Genomic DNA, 23,809 nt, shown 5'->3' with positions numbered 1-23,809 from the left:
TAACCTGGGCAAGACACTCTCCACTATCATCAAATTCCAGCCCAGATAGTCGGGACAACAGTTGCCTCCTCTGCTGTTGTGATGGTCATTGTTGGACATGACTGACTGTCATCCATACACTGCAACACAACACTACCGTCGGGTGCCTGTGGCCAGGAAACACGACTGCAGCAGTCAACTCGGTTCCCTTACAGCCTGTCCATTCCAAAGAATATCCTGCATCAGTTTCGTTGGGCGCCTGTGACTTGGCAAATAAAATAAATGCAGCAGTGACGTCAGTTCATACACATCCTGCCCAACGCAAGACCTTTCAGCTTCAGTGTTGTGTTGTGAGGAAAGTGATGTGAAACCACTGAAATATCCCAGTAAGTTCCCAACTTTGGGTGATTCTGGTTGAGGAAGCTTTCTTCTGCGGCCCTCAAACCTTTACTGGGCAATGTCCACATCTCTTCGGCCCTCAAACCTTTACTGGGCAATGTCCACATCTCTTCGGCCCTCAAACCTTTACTGGGCAATGTCCACATCTCTTCGGCCCTCAAACCTTTACTGGGCAATGTCCACATCTCTTCGCCTCTGTGTGACTGACGGAGTGAACGTCCTCGCCTTGTTGTGAACACTGCTCATCCCGTCTTGAGGGGAACAACATGGTGGATATTGCCGTTTTTTGTTGGCTTGCTCAAGAACCATCGATAGAACCGAACATCAATTTCATACCCCGTCTTCCCATATTACGTTTCTGTGCCACCGTGACCTATTTCCCACGGAGCCATTCACACCCCGAATTAGGGCGGCTCAGTGTTCTTCTTACTCCATACATCATTCCAAACTGCCAGTCATTACCAACCATCCCATTCACCAGGTCCACAGGGGAGGGGAGGGGGGAGGGGGGGGGGCTGAAAGGGACATCAGAGAAATTCTCAGACCAGCTCCTAAAATGTCTTGTCACAAAGTGTGCGGAACGGGTGACCAGATTTTCCTGGAAGCCATTCCCATCAATCAATACGGACAGAAAACCAAAGTCATTACGCACAACACCATTCAAAACTGGCAATAACAATTAAAATGGAAAGCAACCCAAAAGACCGTCAGTAAGAAGCCGAATAATACAACAACAAAAAAAGGCTTGCAAATGGAGAAGAAGAATTTGAACTACTTTGCTGTCTCTCCCACCACCCCCACCACCCTCACACTCACGCTGTCTGATTAGATTCAAGAACCCCAGGAGGCCAGAAAAGAGAAGCTGGAATGGGAGAGGGAACTCATCTTCACCCAAAATGTGCCCTGGGGGGTGCCAGTTCTCCCGGCATTTTCCCTTCCTATCACCTCGTCAACCGGCTTTGGAGAGGTCGATTGCGTGTTTCTCCCTACCGCTGGTAACAAAATATTTTTAAGAAATAAAATAAAGAAAGAAATAAGTAAATAAATGAACAGATAAATTGATGTTGATAATAATAACAATAACAATAATAACAACAGTAATAATAATAACAATAAGAAGAATAGCAATGATAATAATAAGAAGAACAAGAATAATAACAGTAATGATGATAATAACAACAGCAGCAATAATAATAACAAGAACAAGAATAGCAATAATGATAATAATAATGATTATAATAATAACAACAACAACAATAATAATAATAACAATAAAATAAAATGAAAAAAATCATTGGCTGAAACAGACTCGGCAACGGGATTTGTGTCAGAACTCCCCCCCCCCCCCCCCCCCCCCCAAAATCTTCGCAGAGATTAAAACGACTGTTCCATAGTCCTCTAACCACATACAGTGACCATGGGTGTTTGGGTTTGGGTTGTTTTTTTTGTTTTGTTGTTGATGTTTTCCACCCTTTTTTCTGGGGGGCTTGGGAGGGGTGTTGTTTGTTTTATTTTGTTTTGTTTTGAATCACGGTCATTTCAAGGGGGCGACATCAATTGTCTAGGTCTTCGTAGAACCGGAAAGGATACGAAAATGGTTCATACACCTTGCTAGAGCGGTGGATAAAAGATGCTCAGCCCTTAACACAAACACTTCCATTGTTGTGACAATCACATCCTTCATCTCCTTGACGTAAACACACCAAACGAGCACGATATTAGCTCAGGCTTCTTGTTGCTCAAACTGTCTAAACTGAACGCTGTGTTTCGCCTTCTTTCTGGATATCAAAATGTTTGAAGCAAACAAACCGAGAAACGCGTGACGCCTCAAACTGACACAGTCACCCACTATCTCTCCATGCACCTCACTCTTCAGGTGCAGCAATAAACGACTACAGAAACTCCATTACACACACACACACACATTCTGGAACATTTCGCTTACCCTCTCCATCAACTCCAATAAATGAAATCAATCACGATGGACAGCAGTTAAAAACAAAGCAAAGCGAAAAGCCACAAAAGGGAAATAAAATGCGGTTAAAAGCAATCATCTTCACTGCATCAATGCTCCAACTTGTCTTCTTATGATGCGGGAGAAAATAGGCACCGTTTCCAGAAATGGATTCCAGATCTAATTATGTTTGTGCTGCAATGAACACAACCAGTGAAAGACGATGTTGGGACGATCAAAGAAACGCATTTCCATCAGGAGCAGAGGATACCATTTCGCGCGACCCTATGCCCCCACTTTCTTATCACAAAATCTATAGGAGCAAGTTTAAAGCTGACGTGATGTTTCTTGCCGGTGGAGTCAATGCTGTTGATGGAGAATGCGGAAAGGAAGATCAGCTTGACCCTCTCTATAAGATGATTTTAAATTAATCGTTCTTCTTCTTCTTCTCTTCTTCGTTCGTGGGCTGCAACTCCCACGTTCACTCCTATGTACACGAGTGGGCTTTTACGTGTATGACCGTTTTTACCCCGCCATGTAGGCAGCCATACTCCGTTTTCGGGGTGTGTGCATGCTGGGTATGTTCTGATTTCCATAACCCACCGAACTCTGACATGGACTGCAGGATCTTTAACGTGCGTATTTGGCCTTCTGCTTGCGTATACACACGAAGGAGGGTTCAGGCACAAGCAGGTCGACACATAATCATGTTGACCTGAGAGATGGGAAAAATGTCCACCCTTTTACCCACCAGGCGACATGCAGGTTGACACATGATCATGCTGACCTGGGAGATGGGAAAAATGTCCACCCTTTACCCACCAGGCGCCGTTACCGAGATCAAGCGTTCCATTCAAATTGTATCAACCATTTTCCATCGGAACCAATACCACTCATTACTGCACTATAAACAACGCACAGGAAACCAATGTCCATAAATTACCTGATACCTAAACCACTAACCCTCCAGTATTATTAAAATTACGGTATCAACATCCCATTCTTCTAAACTGGTTAAAAGAAGATGAACCATTAAAAAAAACTAATCACTTTCAAAGCCAAGCTGCCGACGCTTTGAAGGACGCTGTGCTGTGCGTGTTTCTATGTCAGAGACTCACTCCCTGTGGAGGACATTCACACTGTGAATGGGAATGGTCTGCTCCTCCTCTTGCCCCATCCACTGGATTCAATCCAACAAGTAATTCTTCCCCTCCCCCATCTGTCACATTCACACGGTCAGGTGTAAGACCACAAAGAAAAGGGGACGGGGGGGGCGGGGGGGAGTGAGGGGGCGGGGGCAGGGGGAGGGATCAGAGAAATTACACCAGCTCTTAAATCTCTTGTCACAAAGTGTGGGAAAGCGATGGATCAAATTCCCCCAAATGTCGAGTCCTGTCAGTTATAATCCAGACAGAAGATCGGTCAGGCGGAATGGTGTTCAAGGCCGGTCATGACAGTTAGAACGGAAATACAGCAGAAAAAAGACAATTAAAGAATCTTGCTGAGGCAAATAAAAAGGGACGGAGGCAAAAAACAAAAAACAAAAAAAACAAAAAAACTACACCCACCCACCCACCCACACACTCTCCCTCCCTCTCCTCCCTCCTCCTCCTTTTTCTTCTTCTCCTCCTCCTTCTCCATCTGCTTCTTCCCTCCCTCCTCCTCCTCCCCACCCCCCTTACCAACACACACACACTGATTACATTCCACAACCCTAGACGGTCAGAAAGACGAAGCCTGGAATGAGCGAGCGAGGGAAACGCGCCTTCGTCCAAAAGCGCGCAGAAGGGCATGACTGCGCTCAGCGTTTTTTCCCGTCAGTACGTCCCCCCACGCCACCCCCACCCCCCCTCCCAACCCCTCACCCCCAAATCGATACGGGATAAGAGAGGCCTGCTGCGCGTTTCTCCCTTCCCACGGATCAAAGTTATTAGCAGGGGCAGAAGCCGGCAGGGAAATGATGGCAAATTGCCCCCAGTAGGTCCCCCCCAATCCACGTCAGTACAGTTAACTGCAGGGCAAAACCTGGCTTGGGTCGTCGTCCAATCGTGTCCAGTTTTCGCTTTGAGACGGAGCCCACTGCGTTTTCGTTATCTGCCATGGTTTACTTTTCTCAACCGGCATCTGTGGGGAAACAAATTAGTCACCCACATGAGTGTATGTTTCACGGGGGGTGTAAAAGCCTCTCTTCAGACGTTGTAGTGGACACCCGTTCAAAACGTTCAAACGGGTTTCTTTCATCGACGACTAGCATTTGTAAGCGGCTTTGCTAGTGTGCGTGGGTGTGTTCGTTCTTTAGTTTAGCGTCTTTTCACTATCAGTGATATTAGACAATTTATAAAATAAAAAAAAGGGGTGGGGGGTGGGGAGGGAGGCCAGGGGCGGGGGATGGGGGGTAGAAGAGAGGGAAAAGGCTAACAGAAAATGTAGAAAAAAACTAGCAAAAAAAATGCATAACTAACATGCAATTACATTTAACAGTAACAATTCAATAATGATAATCAGAAGCCATCAATACAATTCTGAAGTACATTTAAAGGAATGTAGAAATAGGGCTATGAACTAATGTCTGTGAAAGTTGGACCATAAGAACCTCGTCAGAAATAACTTTCCAAAAATCATCTGCAGAATTGTTCTTCTCTTTGAAATACTTGGGCAAGAAGGTACGTAACTGCTGACAGTGAAATAAACAATGATGCAAGCTTAACTGTTTACCACAGATATGTGTGTGTGTGTGTGTGTGTGTGTGTGTGTGTGTGTGTGTGTGTGTGTGTGTGTGTGTGTATGTTATTCAAATCCAAATGTACTTACCATCACCAGCTGATCCTGAGCGAGCAAACCGAAAGTCCACGAGATCACCGTGTGACCCTAATACTGTTAGTGATGAATTTCATTTCATCATGGAGTGCCCCAAATTTTCTGATGTTCGTACAATAATTGTTTCCCTGATAACTGTCTGTGTTCAGAGTCTGAATTCTCGCTTTCTAGTCTTGTTTTCTGCGAGCAAGAGAGTTCTTTTAAGACTCAGCAAATTCATCAAAACTCGTGATGTTGCGCCGTTGCGTTAGACACTTCCCAATTATCTATCTTTCTATCTGTATATGTGCGTGTGAGACAGAGAAAAGACAGGGAAACACAGTGAACAAGAGAGAGAGAGAGAGAGAGGAGAAAGGAGAGGCAACAGAACGAGAAAGAGAGAGAGAGAGATGGAGGGAGAGAGACAGGGATGGACACAAAAAGAGAAATTAAACAAGTGAACAAAAGAGAGGTACACAGTCACAGTCACAGCAACCGAGCGAGCGAGCGAGCGAGAGAGAGAGAGAGAGAGACAGGAAGATAGATAGACAGAGAGAGAGAGAGAGAGAGAGAGAGAGAGAAGGAGTGGAAAGGGAAACAACCAAGAACATCACCAGAAGCCAAGAAAGCTGTCAACATGCTTTTATCTCGTCATTACAGAAACAGAAAGAAAAAAATGACAAAATTTAACGGTAAAGCAAACAGGAAAGAAATACGGAAGAAAAGAAAGAGAACAATGTGAAAGGTAGGGATGAACAGGAAGAGGAGGACAGACAGAGACAGACAGAAACTCCAGACGGCTTAATAATATTCGTGTGTCATTTCACTCCTGCACAGTTTCGTTAGAAACACACGGTGTTCGCCTGCATTATAGCTGACTTGGACTATGACTAATACCAGTCAGTATGCTGTGGGGGGGGGGGGGGATGGGGGGGGAAAGGAAGAGAGGGGGAGGGAGAAAGAGAGAGAGGGGGGAGGGATGGGGGTGTGGGGGAAAGGAAGAGAGGGGGAGGGAGAAAGAGAGAGAGGGGGGAGGGATGGGGGTGTGGGGGAAAGGAAGGGAGGGGGAGGGAGAAAGAGAGAGGGGGGAGGGATGGGGGTGTGGGGGAAAGGAAGGGAGGGGGAGGGAGAAAGAGAGAGAGGGGGGAGGGATGGGGGTGTGGGGGAAAGGAAGGGAGGTGTGGGGGAAAGGAAGGGAGGGGGGAGGGAGGGGGGTGTGGGGGAAGGGAAGAGAGGGGGAGGGAGAAAGAGAGAGAGGGGGGAGGGATGGGGGTGTGGGGGAAGGGAAGGGAGGGGGGAGGGATGGGGGTGTGGGGGAAGGGAGGGGGGAGGGATGGGGGTGTGGGGGAAAGGAAGAGAGGGGGAGGGAGAGAGAGGGGGGAGGGATGGGGGTGTGGGGGAAAGGAAGGGAGGGGGGAGGGATGGGGGTGTGGGGGAAGGGAAGAGAGGGGGAGGGAGAAAGAGAGAGAGGGGGGAGGGATGGGGGGGGGAGGGATGGGGGTGTGGGGGAAAGGAAGAGAGGGGGAGGGAGAAAGAGAGAGAGGGGGGAGGGATGGGGGTGTGGGGGAAAGGAAGGGAGGGGGAGGGAGAAAGAGAGAGAGGGGGGAGGGATGGGGGGGGGAGGGATGGGGGTGTGGGGGAAAGGAAGAGAGGGGGAGGGAGAAAGAGAGAGAGGGGGGAGGGATGGGGGTGTGGGGGAAAGGAAGGGAGGGGGGAGGGAGGGGGGTGTGAGGGAAAGGAAGGGAGGGGGAGGGAGAAAGAGAGAGAGAAAGAGAGAGAGGGGGGAGGGATCGGGGTGTGGGGGAAAGGAGTGGGGGAAAGGAAGGGAGGGGGGAGGGATGGGGGTGTGGGGGAAGGGAAGAGAGGGGGAGGGAGAAAGAGAGAGAGGGGGGAGGGATGGGGGTGTGGGGGAAAGGAAGGGAGGGGGGAGGGAGGGGGGTGTGGGGGAAGGGAAGAGACAGAGAGAAAAAGATATGTATATATATTTTTTTAAAGGCAAGAAAAGGAAAAACTAAATAAAGATGGCTATAAGCCCTGTCGGCTCGACGTCAAAAAAGATATGACAATAAAAAAAGCAAAAGAGAAAGAAAGAAAGAAGAAAAGGAGTGGAAAAAAGTGACGAACACACAAAAGCACCCCATTTTATCTAGGTGACATGCAGGGAGCCACAGGATGAGGGACACTAGATAAAACACACACACAAACAAAAAACAAACCAATGCAAATAAACAAGAAAAAGAAAAAAGGAAAAAGACAGAAAGACACAAAACAAAACAAAACAAAAAACGGAACAAAGAAAAAACAAAAAACGGAACAAAGAAAAAACAAACAAGAACAAAGACAGACAGACAGACAGACAGACAAACACACAGAAACAGATAGACAGGAGAGAGTGAGACACAAACAGAACGAAACAACAAACGGACAAAAGAACAAATGAATCAATGGATAAATGACGGCCAAAGAACGAAAAAAACATTGACAATATACATGTATATATATATATATATATATATATATATATATATGTGTGTGTGTGTGTGTGTGTGTGTGTGTGTGTGTGTGTGTGTGTGTGTGTGTGAGTGAGAGAGAGAGAGACATATAAAGAGTAAGAAAATCGAAAAACATAATACACACAAACACACACAGACAGACAGACACACACACACACACAAACACACACCACACCACACCAACACACACACACACACACCACACCACACCACAACACACACACACACACACACACACAGAGTCGCGCAGACACAGTCACACACACACACACACAAAACACACACACGTACACACACACACACACACACACACACACACGAAACAACCCCCTCACCATCTTCAGTGACCTCGTCATCAAAGAGTCCCTCAGCCACCATGTACGCCTCCAGTTCCTTGTGGAACAGCCGTATCACGCTGCCTCCCTGCACATTGCCCATACGCGCTGCACCTGCCTTACTGTGTATAATCCTTATTACTATTATTATCATTATCATTATCATCATCATCATCATTATTATTATTATCATTATTATTATTGTTGTTGTTGTTGTTGTTGTTGTCGCTGCTGTTATCATTATTGTTAGCATTATCATTTCTATCATTCCTTTTTTTTTTTTTTTCAAATTTGTGGTATTGGCTTGGTGTGTACACAGTTTGTTGTTTTTCGTTAAGTCGTCATAATTATGCTGCTGTATGCTATTATGATCGATTGTGTATCTGTTGTTTCATGTGAGGCGCTTTGGGACTATATGGGGTCTTTCTTAACCATATAAATGTTACATTATCATCATCATCATTATCATCATTTTCACTGTCGTCAGCAACAGCAGCAACAGCAGCAGCAGCAGCATTATCAGTATTACGTTAACGTCACTTTATGATGTCTTCACTACAACATTTTATTTACCACGTGTCATTTTTAGAACTAACGAACAAACAAAAATCCGCTCGTACCAAAGGAGCAAGAACCTGTATAAACAAAGTAAGTTGTAAGTAAAAATGATAATAATCAATAAATACAGCAAGCATCCAGAAAGGTTCTGAAGCACTTTCAGACTTTTTTCTTTTAACAAATTACAAGAAATTATCAACATCTCAAAACACGATTTTTCAGGAAAGCATGGAATAAACTGCTTAAAGGGCTTACATTTTTTTTTTAATTTAAAAACAAAAAAAAACAAAAAAAAACAATCGTATGTACAAACTTGGAATCTTTCCCGCTTCAGTATCATTTGACGTGTTTACTGCATTTAGTACAGCACTGTGAAAACAGGGGAGGGAGGTGGAGGGGTTGGAGGAAGGAAAAGTGGGGTCAAGGGAGACAGTAAGAGGGGAGAAAATATCGGCGGCTGAGCCGTGATTCGAACCAGATCGCTCAGATTCTCGCGCTTCCTTGGGCGGACGCGTTACCTGCAGGCCATCACTGCACACACTGACGGCTGGGCGGGTTGAGGAAAACTGGGAGCACACTGCCTTTCCCCAGGGACACCACATCACCATGCCCAAAACGGGCTTTCCAACCCTGATCACTGGTGAACCCAGGATCAGGAAACCAACGCCTAACCGATTCTGCCGCGGCACATCTTCAATGGTCAGGCACCAGGGGGTGTGGGGGTGGGTGGGGGTTGGGGGTGGGGGGTTCGAACCGTCGACCTTCTGCTTACTGTATGTTCCGTAGTAGTCCTTCTGCTTACTGTATGTTCCGTAGTAGACCTTCTGCTTACTGTATGTTCCGTAGTAGTCCTTCTGCTTACTGTATGTTCCGTAGTAGTCCTTCTGCTTACTGTATGTTCCGTAGTAGTCCTTCTGCTTACTGTATGTTCCGTAGTAGACCTTCTGCTTGCTTACTGTATGTTCCGTAGTAGACCTTCTGCTTACTGTATGTTCCGTAGTAGACCTTCTGCTTACTGTATGTTCCGTAGTAGATCTTTTGCTTACTGTATGTTCCGTAGTAGACCTTCTGCTTACTGTATGTTCCGTAGTAGACCTGCTTACTGTATGTTCCGTAGTAGACCTTCTGCTTACTGTATGTTCCGTAGTAGACCTTCTGCTTACTGTATGTTCCGTAGTAGTCCTGCTGCTTACTGTATGTTCCGTAGTAGTCCTTCTGCTTACTGTATGTTCCGTAGTAGTCCTTCTGCTTACTGTATGTTCCGTAGTAGTCCTGCTGCTTACTGTATGTTCCGTAGTAGACCTTCTGCTTACTGTATGTTCCGTAGTAGTCCTGCTGCTTACTGTATGTTCCGTAGTAGACCCGCTTACTGTATGTTCCGTAGTAGACCTTCTGCTTACTGTATGTTCCGTAGTAGTCCTGCTGCTTACTGTATGTTCCGTAGTAGACCTTCTGCTTACTGTATGTTCCGTAGTAGTCCTGCTGCTTACTGTATGTTCCGTAGTAGACCCGCTTACTGTATGTTCCGTAGTAGACCTTCTGCTTACTGTATGTTCCGTAGTAGACCTTCTGCTTACTGTATGTTCCGTAGTAGACCTGCTTACTGTATGTTCCGTAGTAGACCTTCTGCTTACTGTATGTTCCGTAGTAGACCTTCTGCTTACTGTATGTTCCGTAGTAGTCCTTCTGCTTACTGTATGTTCCGTAGTAGACCTTCTGCTTACTGTATGTTCCGTAGTAGTCCTGCTGCTTACTGTATGTTCCGTAGTAGACCTTCTGCTTACTGTATGTTCCGTAGTAGACCTTCTGCTTACTGTATGTTCCGTAGTAGTCCTGCTTACTGTATGTTCCGTAGTAGTCCTTCTGCTTACTGTATGTTCCGTAGTAGACCTTCTGCTTACTGTATGTTCCGTAGTAGACCTTCTGCTTACTGTATGTTCCGTAGTAGTCCTGCTTACTGTATGTTCCGTAGTAGACCTTCTGCTTACTGTATGTTCCGTAGTAGTCCTGCTGCTTACTGTATGTTCCGTAGTAGACCTTCTGCTTACTGTATGTTCCGTAGTAGTCCTTCTGCTTACTGTATGTTCCGTAGTAGTCCTGCTTACTGTATGTTCCGTAGTAGTCCTGCTTACTGTATGTTCCGTAGTAGTCCTGCTGCTTACTGTATGTTCCGTAGTAGACCTTCTGCTTACTGTATGTTCCGTAGTAGACCTTCTGCTTACTGTATGTTCCGTAGTAGTCCTGCTTACTGTATGTTCCGTAGTAGACCTTCTGCTTACTGTATGTTCCGTAGTCGACCTTCTGCTTACTGTATGTTCCGTAGTAGACCTGCTGCTTACTGTATGTTCCGTAGTAGTCCTGCTGCTTACTGTATGTTCCGTAGTAGACCTTCTGCTTACTGTATGTTCCGTAGTAGTCCTGCTTACTGTATGTTCCGTAGTAGACCTTCTGCTTACTGTATGTTCCGTAGTAGTCCTGCTTACTGTATGTTCCGTAGTAGACCTTCTGCTTACTGTATGTTCCGTAGTAGACCTTCTGCTTACTGTATGTTCCGTAGTAGTCCTGCTTACTGTATGTTCCGTAGTAGTCCTTCTGCTTACTGTATGTTCCGTAGTAGTCCTGCTTACTGTATGTTCCGTAGTAGACCTTCTGCTTACTGTATGTTCCGTAGTAGTCCTGCTTACTGTATGTTCCGTAGTAGACCTTCTGCTTACTGTATGTTCCGTAGTAGTCCTGCTTACTGTATGTTCCGTAGTAGTCCTGCTTACTGTATGTTCCGTAGTAGACCTTCTGCTTACTGTATGTTCCGTAGTAGACCTTCTGCTTACTGTATGTTCCGTAGTAGTCCTTCTGCTTACTGTATGTTCCGTAGTAGACCTTCTGCTTACTGTATGTTCCGTAGTAGTCCTCCTGCTTACTGTATGTTCCGTAGTAGACCTTCTGCTTACTGTATGTTCCGTAGTAGACCTTCTGCTTACTGTATGTTCCGTAGTAGTCCTCCTGCTTACTGTATGTTCCGTAGTAGACCTTCTGCTTACTGTATGTTCCGTAGTAGTCCTGCTTACTGTATGTTCCGTAGTAGTCCTGCTTACTGTATGTTCCGTAGTAGACCTTCTGCTTACTGTATGTTCCGTAGTAGACCTTCTGCTTACTGTATGTTCCGTAGTAGTCCTGCTTACTGTATGTTCCGTAGTAGACCTTCTGCTTACTGTATGTTCCGTAGTAGACCTTCTGCTTACTGTATGTTCCGTAGTAGACCTTCTGCTTACTGTATGTTCCGTAGTAGACCTTCTGCTTACTGTATGTTCCGTAGTAGACCTTCTGCTTACTGTATGTTCCGTAGTAGTCCTGCTGCTTACTGTATGTTCCGTAGTAGACCTTCTGCTTACTGTATGTTCCGTAGTAGTCCTGCTTACTGTATGTTCCGTAGTAGACCTTCTGCTTACTGTATGTTCCGTAGTAGTCCTGCTTACTGTATGTTCCGTAGTAGACCTTCTGCTTACTGTATGTTCCGTAGTAGACCTTCTGCTTACTGTATGTTCCGTAGTAGTCCTGCTTACTGTATGTTCCGTAGTAGACCTTCTGCTTACTGTATGTTCCGTAGTAGTCCTGCTTACTGTATGTTCCGTAGTAGACCTTCTGCTTACTGAATGTTCCGTAGTAGTCCTGCTTACTGTATGTTCCGTAGTAGTCCTGCTTACTGTATGTTCCGTAGTAGACCTTCTGCTTACTGTATGTTCCGTAGTAGACCTTCTGCTTACTGTATGTTCCGTAGTAGTCCTGCTGCTTACTGTATGTTCCGTAGTAGTCCTGCTTACTGTATGTTCCGTAGTAGACCTTCTGCTTACTGTATGTTCCGTAGTAGACCTTCTGCTTACTGTATGTTCCGTAGTAGTCCTGCTTACTGTATGTTCCGTAGTAGACCTTCTGCTTACTGTATGTTCCGTAGTAGTCCTTCTGCTTACTGTATGTTCCGTAGTAGTCCTGCTTACTGTATGTTCCGTAGTAGACCTTCTGCTTACTGTATGTTCCGTAGTAGTCCTGCTTACTGTATGTTCCGTAGTAGACCCGCTTACTGTATGTTCCGTAGTAGTCCTTCTGCTTACTGTATGTTCCGTAGTAGTCCTGCTTACTGTATGTTCCGTAGTAGTCCTGCTGCTTACTGTATGTTCCGTAGTAGACCTTCTGCTTACTGTATGTTCCGTAGTAGTCCTTCTGCTTACTGTATGTTCCGTAGTAGACCCGCTTACTGTATGTTCCGTAGTAGTCCTGCTGCTTACTGTATGTTCCGTAGTAGACCTTCTGCTTACTGTATGTTCCGTAGTAGACCTTCTGCTTACTGTATGTTCCGTAGTAGACCTTCTGCTTACTGTATGTTCCGTGGTAGTCCTGTGTGAAAATGTTGCTGAAGTGTGAAAGATACACACTACCAGAAGAAAAAATATTTTTTCATGGCGGGGGTTCTTCTTCTTCTTCTTCTTCTTCTTCTTATTATTATTATTATTATTATTTTATTATTATTATTATTATTATTATTATTATTCAGGGTATCCCTGATGGGAATGGGGTGATTTTTTTTTCTTCTTTTTTCTTTCATGCGATCACCAAAACAAATCATCTAATTAAACATCATTAAAGCAACCCCCCCCCCCCCCTCCCCAAAAAAAAGAAAAAGAAAAAAAAAAGACCGTTCGCCTAATGACTGATTTATTTTTCATGTTAAGTATATCGTTACGTTAGAAACAAATTATTTGTTCGTGTACAACATAGGAAGCCGATCATTCATTTGCACAAGCTGGCGCACGTTTAAGAACCCCCGGCAACAAAAGGGTTGCTCCTGGCAAAATTCTGAAGAAAACTCCACTCTGCTACAGATGTGCATGTGTGCTTGTGACTGAAGGCTGGCTGAATAAAACAAGAAACGAATGATGAGCGGTTAAGAGCAGATGTCAGTGGGCTCTACCCAGGAGGGCAGCCTTCCGTGCAAATGACTCCGTGTTTGTAAAGCGCTTGTGCTTTCAAATCAAATCAAGAATCAAAAACACTCAGTTTGGTATCTGAGCGAAGAAAGGCTGGGCGCTATACAAGTATCAATCAATAACATCACATGTTCTTTGCGAAAACCCAATCGACAGACTACTTGTGCAGGCAACGTGACAAACCAATGACGTCATGACACTGTTGGCGTCATACACTGCCAAACGACAGACGACATCATCAGTGGGGGGACCGATCTGACGTCATCACACTCACGACACGCAATCGTGTCCCCCATCAGCACACACACACAAACACACACACACACACACAGCTTGCCAGTGAATAGCCATCACGCATGCGCAGATAGTCAGGTGAGAGCATTCAACGTTGGAAAACTATTGTGACGTCACAGGCTGAGTTGCAGAAGACAAGTACAAGACAGGAGCCAGCTTGACAGAAGAGAACCAAGAGGACTTGACGAACGCGTTTATACATACAGAACACTGCAGTGCCTTCTAATGCAAGAGATGCAACTAAAAGGAGGGGGCGGGGGGGTAACTTGTTGCTTTTTTTCCCCCCCATCCAGATCAGAGGGGAGCAGATATTTTCGAGTCAGACTGTGTCAGAAAAGACAGTTCAGAAGCATGGTGAAAGTTGGTCAGAAATCATTTCATGGATGAAAGGAGGACTTTTGTCTCCATTATCAACAAACAGGCAAGGAAGAGAGAGAGAGGGGGAGAGAGAGAGAGAGACAGAGAGAGGGGGGAGAGAGGGAGGGGAGAGACAGAAAGAGAGAGAGAGAGAGCACACGAATAAACTAAACTGGAAGATGTTAGAACTCAACCGGAGTATGTTATACAACAACCCTGGAGGGAGATGGGGGGGTATGTGTGTGCTACTTGTCAACCACTCCACTACTGAGAGCACCGGGTAGACAGTACTACTTAGCAAAAGCACACAGAGTACAGGTACAGTCAGTTCATAACCACACACTGGACGCAGATAGGAAAAATGCGGTTCACATAGTAGATATATACACAGTACATCGAGGGTCAACGTGCTATACATATGCATATGTATATATGTACATTTATACAGGTACACGGAATATATTCGTACACAGATCAGTCTACCTTTACGTATTTGGGGAAAACACTTATTCCTCTCTGAAAACAAAAACATAAGCACCAGAGATAAAAACTCTTGCAAAAACACACAAGCTCAAATTGTAGGTCTATAATCAAATTCACAAATATAATCTGACCCAAAAAAAATTATATACACATAATAAAATCTACAGGGGAAAGTAAGTATAATGGCAGATAAAAAGGAAGGAATCAACAATATAGAAAAACAATCTACATAAACTACAATTCATAATGACGCTTCCCACAGCTCTACTGACTCTATAGTTGTCTCAATAATTAAAACAAACTAAGCTGCCTACCGAAAAGACGCCAAAAATTCTGATTCTAGGGCGACATTTTTTTTTCTTAAAAGTCTTGCAAGAGCACGAACTAGACTACAAAGAAATAACACAAATGGGTCGTCTGACAGATGATACATCAGCTTCTACAAACTTCTTCCATACGCTACTTTCCTCGTGATTATCAACATCATCATCTTTTTTCTTCTTCTTCTTTTTTTGTGTGTTTGTTGTTCTTGGTGGGTTATCTTCTTTTTTTTGTTTCTTTTTTTTAACTGAATCTACTATTGTGCTACAATTTCGACTGCTGAGAAATATCATATTCACTTTCTTATAAACATCGACTTCTATAACGTCAGAAAACATTCACTATACGATAATAATCACCGAAGTATAATGATTCTATGTCATGACAAAATTTAAAGATTTAAGACTACTTCACACACCATGATGATTTCAGTATAAAAAAAATAATGATAAAAAAAGACATGCAACAACAAGGAAGATAACGGTTAAAATGAAATATAAAAAAAGATGACTGTTGAGTCTATATTTTTTTTTTCAATTACAAATGGAGAAAGTTTTTTGTTTGTTTACTTTTCACCCCACACCATGTACCCCCACACACACACACACTTTAGCCCCCCCCCCTCCCCCCGCATCCCCTCCCATCCTCCCCCTCCCTCCTGTGAACCCTGTTCTCTGTTGATGTCCACAACTTGACCTGTGTACCTACTGACGTCTCTGTCCACCGTTACTTCCTTCATCAATCAGTGTCAGTCATTTCTCTGAGGTCTGTGCCTTTGTCTCCATGGTCATTGTCCAGTTAACCCTGCCCCTGAAGAACACACCTTCCTTCATCAATCAATGCCAGTCATTTCTCTGAGGTCTGTGCCTTTGTCTCCATGGTCATTGTCCAGTTAACCCTGCCCCTGAAGAACACACCTTCCTTCATCAATCAATGTCAGTCATTTCTCTGAGGTCTGTGCCATTGTCTCCATGGTCATTGTCCAGTTAACCCTGCCCCTGAAGAACACACCTGTGCATCGTCTGAAAACTCTGGACGCCTCACATTAAAACGTGAGTCTTATTTTTACAACCCAGAGGTGTGTTTTTTGGAGGGTTTTTGGGTGTGTGTTTTTTTATAGAAACTTTCTCCATTGGAACGTTTTGACCCATGGGGGAACAAGAGATATTTCATCTGATGGCTACAAGTAGCAGGGGGTGGTGGGCGGTAGGGGGAGAGGAGGGGAGGAGTGGTAGGTGTAGGTCCATTTTACAACATACACTTTTTATTGTTGTTGTTGTTTTTCTTATAAACTTTCTCCATTTGAAAATGACAGCCGTTTCCTCTAAACAGCGGGGACCCAGACACGACGAACTCACCTTCACCAGCAGGTCCAGCTCGGGGTTCTCCTTGCAGAAGCGAACGAGGGTGAAGCCCGACCTCTCCACTCCCAGGTTCAACTCCGACCTGAAGACACAAAACATCACAGCACCAAGCCAGCAGTCAAGCAGTCAGTCAGCCACACACCGAGCGTTCAAAGCCCGGCAGACTGCCAAGGGCCCTCATCTGGCTTTGACAATGACCGTCATCATTTGTGCATGAAGAATTAATGAAGGAATGAAAGCAGAAGGCACAAATATCAAAGCAAACTCTGAGCCGCCTCGGGGCTTTGGAAATGATTGTAGTGATTTGTATAGAAATAATGATCAATGAAAACAAAGACAAGGACTGTAAATATCGAAACAAACATTTAGCCGCCTCGGGGCTTTGGAAATGATTGTAGTGATTTGTATATAAATAATGATCAATGAAAACAAAGACAAGGACTGTAAATATCGAAACAAACATTTATCCGCCTTGTGGCTTTGCAAATAATCATAATCATTTTTGTATAGACAATAATGAACGAGAACAAAGATACTGACTACAAATATCAAACAAACATTTAACTGCCTCGTGGCTTTTGAAATGATCAATAATAATATCCGTGTGAAGATTAATAAAGAAATAAAAACAAAGATACGAACTACAAATATCAAACAAATATTGAAAAGGCTTTAAGGTCAGAATCAAACTTGCGGGGGGGGGGAAACCTTCAAGAAATTGGTGAACATGTTTCTCACAAATACAGACTGATGTGTCAAAACTAGAATGAAGACAACAAAGACACACACATTACAAATATCTTCTTTCTGTAAAATAATTAGTTGAATGAATATCGTTAAGATCAGATTAAAACTGAATAGTATTTTAGAAAGACAATTAACATGTACATTACATATGAGGCCAAACACTCAGTTTACATCACAGATTGGCAAAAGTTTACAGTTGGGCCAACAGCAAAGTTAGAGCGTATTATCAATGGTTTCTACATTGCAATGGGAAATCATTAACAGCTTAGTCTTTTGTGAAGGATTTTGACTCTCAAACTAGGAGGCAACACTGCACTGGCTCTTTGTGCTGCAGCCTTGAGGGCTTGTTGACCTTTGGGAACCATCCCAACGCCGACTGTCCTAAAACCCTCTTGGTCGAGAGAGCAGGAATTAACTTGGGCAACACACTCTCCACTCCACCTAATTCTAGCCCAGATGGTCGGGACAGCAGTTACCTCCTCTGCTGTTCTCATGGTCACAGTCGAACACGACTGACTATCATAAACATATACAGACTGATATGTCAAAACAAAACCAAATACTTGATAACTGTCTCTTTCAGAAGTAAAAGCACGAGTTAAAATGAAACATTTCTCAAAAGGATTCTTTACAAAGTAGAAAGGTATTGGAAATTTTAATATGATACACCAAAACATTAGAAATAGAAGACAATAACTTACGATTCATCATAAGTATGGTCAAGAATTATGATGGAACAGGACTAAAAAAAAAAATTGAAAAGAAAATATGTTTGTTTTTCTTAAGTGCGCCGTACAACTGTGTACACGATAAAGTCCGTATGACGGAAGACGAGGAAAATAATAAACAGGTGTGTAAAATGAGCATGCTCACTTTGGTTCCAAATTACATAAAAAGCACAAAATCTGAAGTTTAAAAAAAAGCGTCGCAAAATTATGCGCGTGCATTTCCTAATTCTGTTCTAAGACATATGAAAGCACACAATTGTAGAAAAGCCATGCTCCAATAAATTGTGTGCATTGGTTAATTACACGTCTGTTCAAAACTGAGCTGTATAGAAGTTTAGAAGGGGAAAAAAAAGAACGATGCTTCATAAAAGTGTGACCATGTTTGAGTTATATTCACTCTCCAATTTTACGGAATGATCTTCTTTTCCCGACATTCTGTGGTAAGTTTAAGTATGTCAAGAAAATGCTTGGTTGACTGTGCTACGTTAGGTCGCGTTGTGTGTGTGTGTGTGTGTGTGTGTAGTAGTAGTAGTAGTAGTAGTAGTAGTAGTAGCAGTAGTAGTAGTAGTAGTAGTAGTAGTAGTCTTCAGTTTAACGTCTTCCACTTTGTGTGTGTGTGTGTGTGTGTGTGTGTGTGTGTGTGTGTGTGTGAGCATGCGTCCAAATGATAATAATTTTCGTGTCTGACGATGGTAAATGAGTAAGTAAAACTTAGTCGGAAAATGCCTTTAGGAAACGAAATAAAACAAAACTTATCAAAAGAAAAACTGGGTCAATGTCATTGCAAGACAACAACATAATTTTCAATCATCGCTGTTAAAGTTTTATGGAAGAACATAATACAACGATCAGCTAACTTCAAGAGTCAGGAGAAATTGGAACATAAACTAAGACAAAAAAATGATTGAATTGAAATAAACTATCACAAAAAACTACACCTTCTCAAGATAAAAACAACAGCATATAATTTGTAAAATGGGGGGAACGAAACTCTAAAACTCCGAATAAAAACTAAACGGAGGAGAATAAACATAAAATTAAAAGAAATAAACGAATTTTATGCATATAATTCTGGGAGTTGAAGGAAAATGTGTACCATAGACCGTTCTCGAACTGCGATGCACTAGAGAAAAAAAACACACAAAATCTAACTGTAAACATACAGTGCATATACACACAGCGCTTATTAAAAATACACGGAAGGGTCGAAACATATATATATAGACACAGGGGGGGAGAGGCTATTATTCTCATGACATGTTTTTGGTTGTCAATTCGCACAAATGTTCAAGCCGTATTGTTAGTATTTCATACACAGTTCTATTCTGGTTCGATGAAAGAAAAAATAAATACAGTTCATAATGTTCACGTTCATTCAAATGTGTTTCGTGAAGACGTTAGTGTCAAAACAACCTTCAGAAGGACTGCGGATGAAATTTAAAAAATCCACACGGATCATAACTGATGGCAGCCGTGTGTTTGTGAGATGCTACGCTCTATTTTCTTTCGTTATATATCAATCAACCCATTTATTAAAGTGAAATAATAGTTTGTCGACTGTCAACAGTTTATCATTATCATCAATCATCTGTGCTCCTCTTTACCTTTATCCCCTTTAAGCTGTTACACATTCCCACTTTCACAGGATCAATCGCAGCAGTGTGTGTGTGTGTGTGTGTGTGCGTGTGCGTGTGCGTGTGTGTGTGTGTGTGTGTTTGTGTATGTCTGTGTTTGTGTGTCTGTGTGAACGTGCGCGCGTTCTTGCCAGCGTTCCAATGTTACAGTGAAAATTATGAACTGCAAAACACGGGTTGTACAATATACACCTGGTGGACATATGAATAAAACTGCCGTAAGGTACACATGTAAATACCTACGAGCCATTGATTAAATTCCTGGAAAGAAGGGAAAAAAACAAATGAGTCGTGGATTGAGGAAATATCAATCGGATTGGAAGAAAAACAGACACTCATCATCAAAATGCAGTTTAGAAGAAAAAGGAGGAGGAGGAGGAGGAAGGAAGGAAGGAAAGAAGGAAGGAAGGAAGGAAGGGAGGAAGGGAGGGAGGGAGGGAGGAGAAGAAGAAAAGAAGAAATAATCAAATGACAACTTATCCAAAAGAAAACAAAAAACAAAAAGCAAACGGTATCAATGTCACATCACAATGGATGGACAAAAATAATTCAGAGAACATAACATATAAACTTAGAAAGTGATCAAACAACCAACTATTTAAAAAAAACATCTCCAGTATATGATAAGAAAATACAGGCAACAAATATAGTTAAAAAAAATAGAAAGGATTAAAAAGAAAGAAAGAAGAAGAATTGATGGAAAGAACAGAGGAAGATGACGAACAATAAAAAGAAAAAAAAAGCAGACTGACAGAGATGTTGGAAAAATCCGACAGAAAAAAAATAAAAAGGAAGGAAGGAAAGAGAGAGAAAAAATGAAAGAAAGAAAGACAGAAAGAAAAAGGGAAAAAAGAAATATATACACAAGTGAAAGAAAAGGAAAGAGAGAGGGAGAGAGAGAGAGAGGGAGAGAGAGAAGAAAAAGAAAGAAAAACAAAACCGAACAAGAAATAGTTAAAAGAAAAATAATGCGACCACACACACACACACACACACACACACACACGCACGCACGCACACGCAGACAAACACACACACGCGCGCGCGCGCACGTAAACACACACTCACTCTCTCCCTCCCTCCCTCCCTGCCTCCCAACAACTTCACGTCACGTTATCTTCCACACACGAAACAAAAACGACGAGAGGTCCAGCAGAAGCCATGTACCCGTAAGTCAGATGCTCCACTTGAAACGCCTGGCTGGCGTGGTAGAAATGGCCTGGAGACTTGATGCTCTCAAAGACGATCTGGTCGAAGATTTGGACCTGTGGACACACACACACACACACACACACACACACACACACACACACACACACAGAGTAACCGATTCATTCATCAACTCGAAAAATGTCTGCAACAAAGTGGTGCTTTGAAAACTGTGATAGGTACAACACTAATTTGAACATTCTACTAATTATTTTCATTTCTTATTGTGACGAGTAAAAGAAAACAAAACAAAAAAAGAAGAAACACGCTAGATAACTAATCGATTCATTCACCAAGTCGAAAAAAAACCTAACAAAATTGTGGTTTGTAAAATGAGATCCCTTTCGATTTATTAAAAAAAAAAAACAAAATTAAAAAAACAAAACAAAAAAAAAACCTCAACGTTTCTGACCAAATGCTCTTGCCATATTTTTTTATACACAGAACGGTCACTCAACATATCATTGTCGGGATCAACAATCACACCTAGGCGCGAAAATGCGCGCTAAGGTGATGAGACGTGCTTGGACAATAGTGCGTGCGGAATGAGTTAATTCACTGGACTGGGCAACCAACACAGAGACACACACACACACAGTCAATACACATTTCACTCGACTTGGCTCGCTCGGCAAATCATCGGAAATTGACAGCAGCTTACAGCTGGGGGCCAACAGCAAAGTGAGAGCTGTCTCATCAATGGCTTCTCCACTGCAGTGGGAATTCATTTGCAGCGTAGGTCTTGTGTCAAATGACTAGGAGGCAAGACTGCACTGGTTCTTCGCGCTGCAGCCTTGGGGGGGGGGGGGGGGCTACTTGTCCTTTTGGGGACCATCCTCAATGCCGACTGTCCTAAAGCCCTCTTGGCCGAGAGAGTGGGGATGTAACTTGGGAAAGACGTTTTCCACGATCATGAACTTCAAGCCCAGATAGTCGGTACACGGCAGTTGCCTCCTCTGCTGTTCTGATGGTCTTTGTCGGACACGGCAAGACTACAAATTGATATTGGTAAGTCCGGGTGAATTTGTTTCGGTTTTTGTGTGTGTTTTTTTCTTTTAGGGTAAACAGTGTGTGTGTGTGTGTGTGTGTGTGTGTGTGTGTGTGTGTGTGTGTGTGTGTGTGTGTGTGTGCGTGTGTGTGTGAGTGAGTGAGTAAGTGTGTCTGTCTACCTGTGTTTCTGTGGATGTGTGTGTGTATGTGTGCGTGTGTGTGTGCGTGTGGGAGTGTGTGTTTAGGAGGGAGAGGGTTAGGGTGAAGAGAGATATCGACGGAGACAATGCAAAGGGCGATAATGGCTAGCCATGGTTGTGGACTGGGTGATGGTTGCGGGGTCGGGGGGGGGGGGGGGGGGGTAAGGGACGTGGAAGGGGGGAGTGGTGTAGGGGGCGGGGGGGGTGGGGGGTAAAGATAGCAGTGGTGAAAATCGAAGTCCCACGTGCGCTTGCTTGTTGTTTGCACTCGATGCACCACTGATCTGCTCAGAGCCGCTGTGGGGAATTACGATGAAGGGGAGGAGAGGTAAGGGGGGGGAGGGGGGCAAGGGGGGGGAGGGGAGGGGGGAACACACGTCGTGTCGTGGTGACTTGTAGGGACACGGAAATGAACAGTCCGACCCACCCTCAGATACACACTGTTCCAATGCCATGGTGCTGGTGTGGGTGGGTGGGTGTGTGGGTGGGTGGGTGGATGTGGGAGGAGAGAGGGAGAGAAAGGGGAGGGGTGGGTGGGTGTGTGTGGTGGGGGGTGGGGGAGTGGGGGAGTGGGGGGGTGCAGGGTATTGTATTGTATTTGTATTTCTCCTTTTTTTGTCACAGATTTCTCTGTGTGAAATTCGGGCTGCTCTCCCCAGGGAGAGCGCGTCACTACACTGAGAGCGCCACGTTTTTTTGTTTGTTTTTTCCTGAGTGCAGTTTTATTTGTTTTTCCTATCGCAGTGGATTTTTCTACAGAATTTTGCCAGGGACAACCCTTCTGTTGCCGTGGGTTCTTTTACGTGCGCTAAGTGCATTCTGTACACGGGACCTCGGTTTATCGTCTCATCCGAATGACTAGCGTCCAGACCACCACTCAAGGTCTAGTGGAGGGGGAGAAAATATCGGCGACTGAGCCGTGATTCGAACCAGCGCGCTCAGATTCTCTCGCTTACTATGCGGACGCGTTACCTCTAGGCCACCACTCCACTGAGTGTTGCATTGTCCACGTGGGATAAGGGGTGGGGGGAAGGTTAGGGGTGGAGAGGGGTGGGAGTGGGGAGAAGGAGAAAGGGAAGAGAGTAGAGAAGGTGTTTTTAGGAGTGTTGGATTGGCCGGGTGGTGAGTGCGTGTGTGGGTGTGGGGTGGGTGTGGGGTGGGTGGGGGTCAGGTTGTAGGAAGGGGGTCGGGGGGTGGGGGGAGAAGGGAGAAGAGCACGGGGATGTGTGTTTATATGAGTGTTGGATTGTCCGGGTGGTGGGTGGGGGTGTTTATATGAGTGTTGGATTGTCCGGGTGGTGGGTGGGGGTGTTTATATGAGTGTTGGATTGTCCGGGTGGTGGGTGGGGGTGTTTATATGAGTGTTGGATTGTCCGGGTGGTGGGTGGGGGTGTTTATATGAGTGTTGGATTGTCCGGGTGGTGGGTGGGGCTGTTTATATGAGTGTTGGATTGTCCGGGTGGTGGGTGGGGCTGTTTATATGAGTGTTGGATTGTCCGGGTGGTGGGTGGGGGATGGGGGTGGGGGTGGGGAGAGAGAGAGGGGGGGTTAGGGCAGGGGTGAAGGAGAATGGATGAGAGCAGGATATGTTTGTTTTCATGTTTGATTGTATCGGGGGTGGGTGGTTGGTAAGGGGTTGGTGTGTGTGTGTGTGGGGGGGGGGGTGGAGGAAGGGAGAGGGTAAGTGAAGGGGGGAGGAGAAATGGAGGAGAGCAAGAGATGTGTCTATATGGGTGTTTTATTGTCCGGGGTGTGGGTGTGGGGGTGTGTGTGGAGGAAGGGACGGAGGGAGGAGAAATGGAGGAGAGCAAGGGATGTGTCTTTATATGGGTGTTTTATTGTCCGGGGTGTGGGTGTGGGGGTGTGTGTGGAGGAAGGGACGGAGGGAGGAGAAATGGAGGAGAGCAAGGAATGTGTGTATATATGGGTGTTTGATTGTCCGGGATGTGGATGTGTGGGTGGGTGTAGG

At 44.4% G+C, this 23,809-nt stretch overlaps 1 protein-coding gene across 3 annotated transcripts in view; it reads right to left on the bottom strand.

The window, feature by feature from the left end:
* LOC143300857 (inositol 1,4,5-trisphosphate-gated calcium channel ITPR2-like) overlaps positions 1–23,809 on the bottom strand; it is a 393,676-nt gene that overhangs the window by 187,243 nt on the left and 182,624 nt on the right. For 2 of the 3 annotated variants that reach the window (XM_076614817.1, XM_076614818.1), the window contains exons 8-10: positions 20,609–20,706; positions 16,327–16,414; positions 7,977–8,064 (exon numbers count right to left, since the gene is read on the bottom strand). In XM_076614817.1, the coding sequence (XP_076470932.1) occupies positions 7,977–8,064; positions 16,327–16,414; positions 20,609–20,706 (274 nt within the window). Of the gene's footprint in view, positions 1–7,976; positions 8,065–14,647; positions 14,681–16,326; positions 16,415–20,608; positions 20,707–23,809 lie in introns of all 3 variants that reach the window. The other variant, XM_076614816.1, reaches the window with a different exon arrangement.

The sequence above is a fragment of the Babylonia areolata genome, chromosome 26 (assembly GCF_041734735.1).
Source record: "Babylonia areolata isolate BAREFJ2019XMU chromosome 26, ASM4173473v1, whole genome shotgun sequence".
Taxonomy (NCBI): Eukaryota; Metazoa; Mollusca; class Gastropoda; order Neogastropoda; family Buccinidae; genus Babylonia; species Babylonia areolata.
The sequence above is the reverse complement of the archived record's forward strand: the minus strand, read 5'-3'. Positions and strand labels throughout refer to the sequence as shown.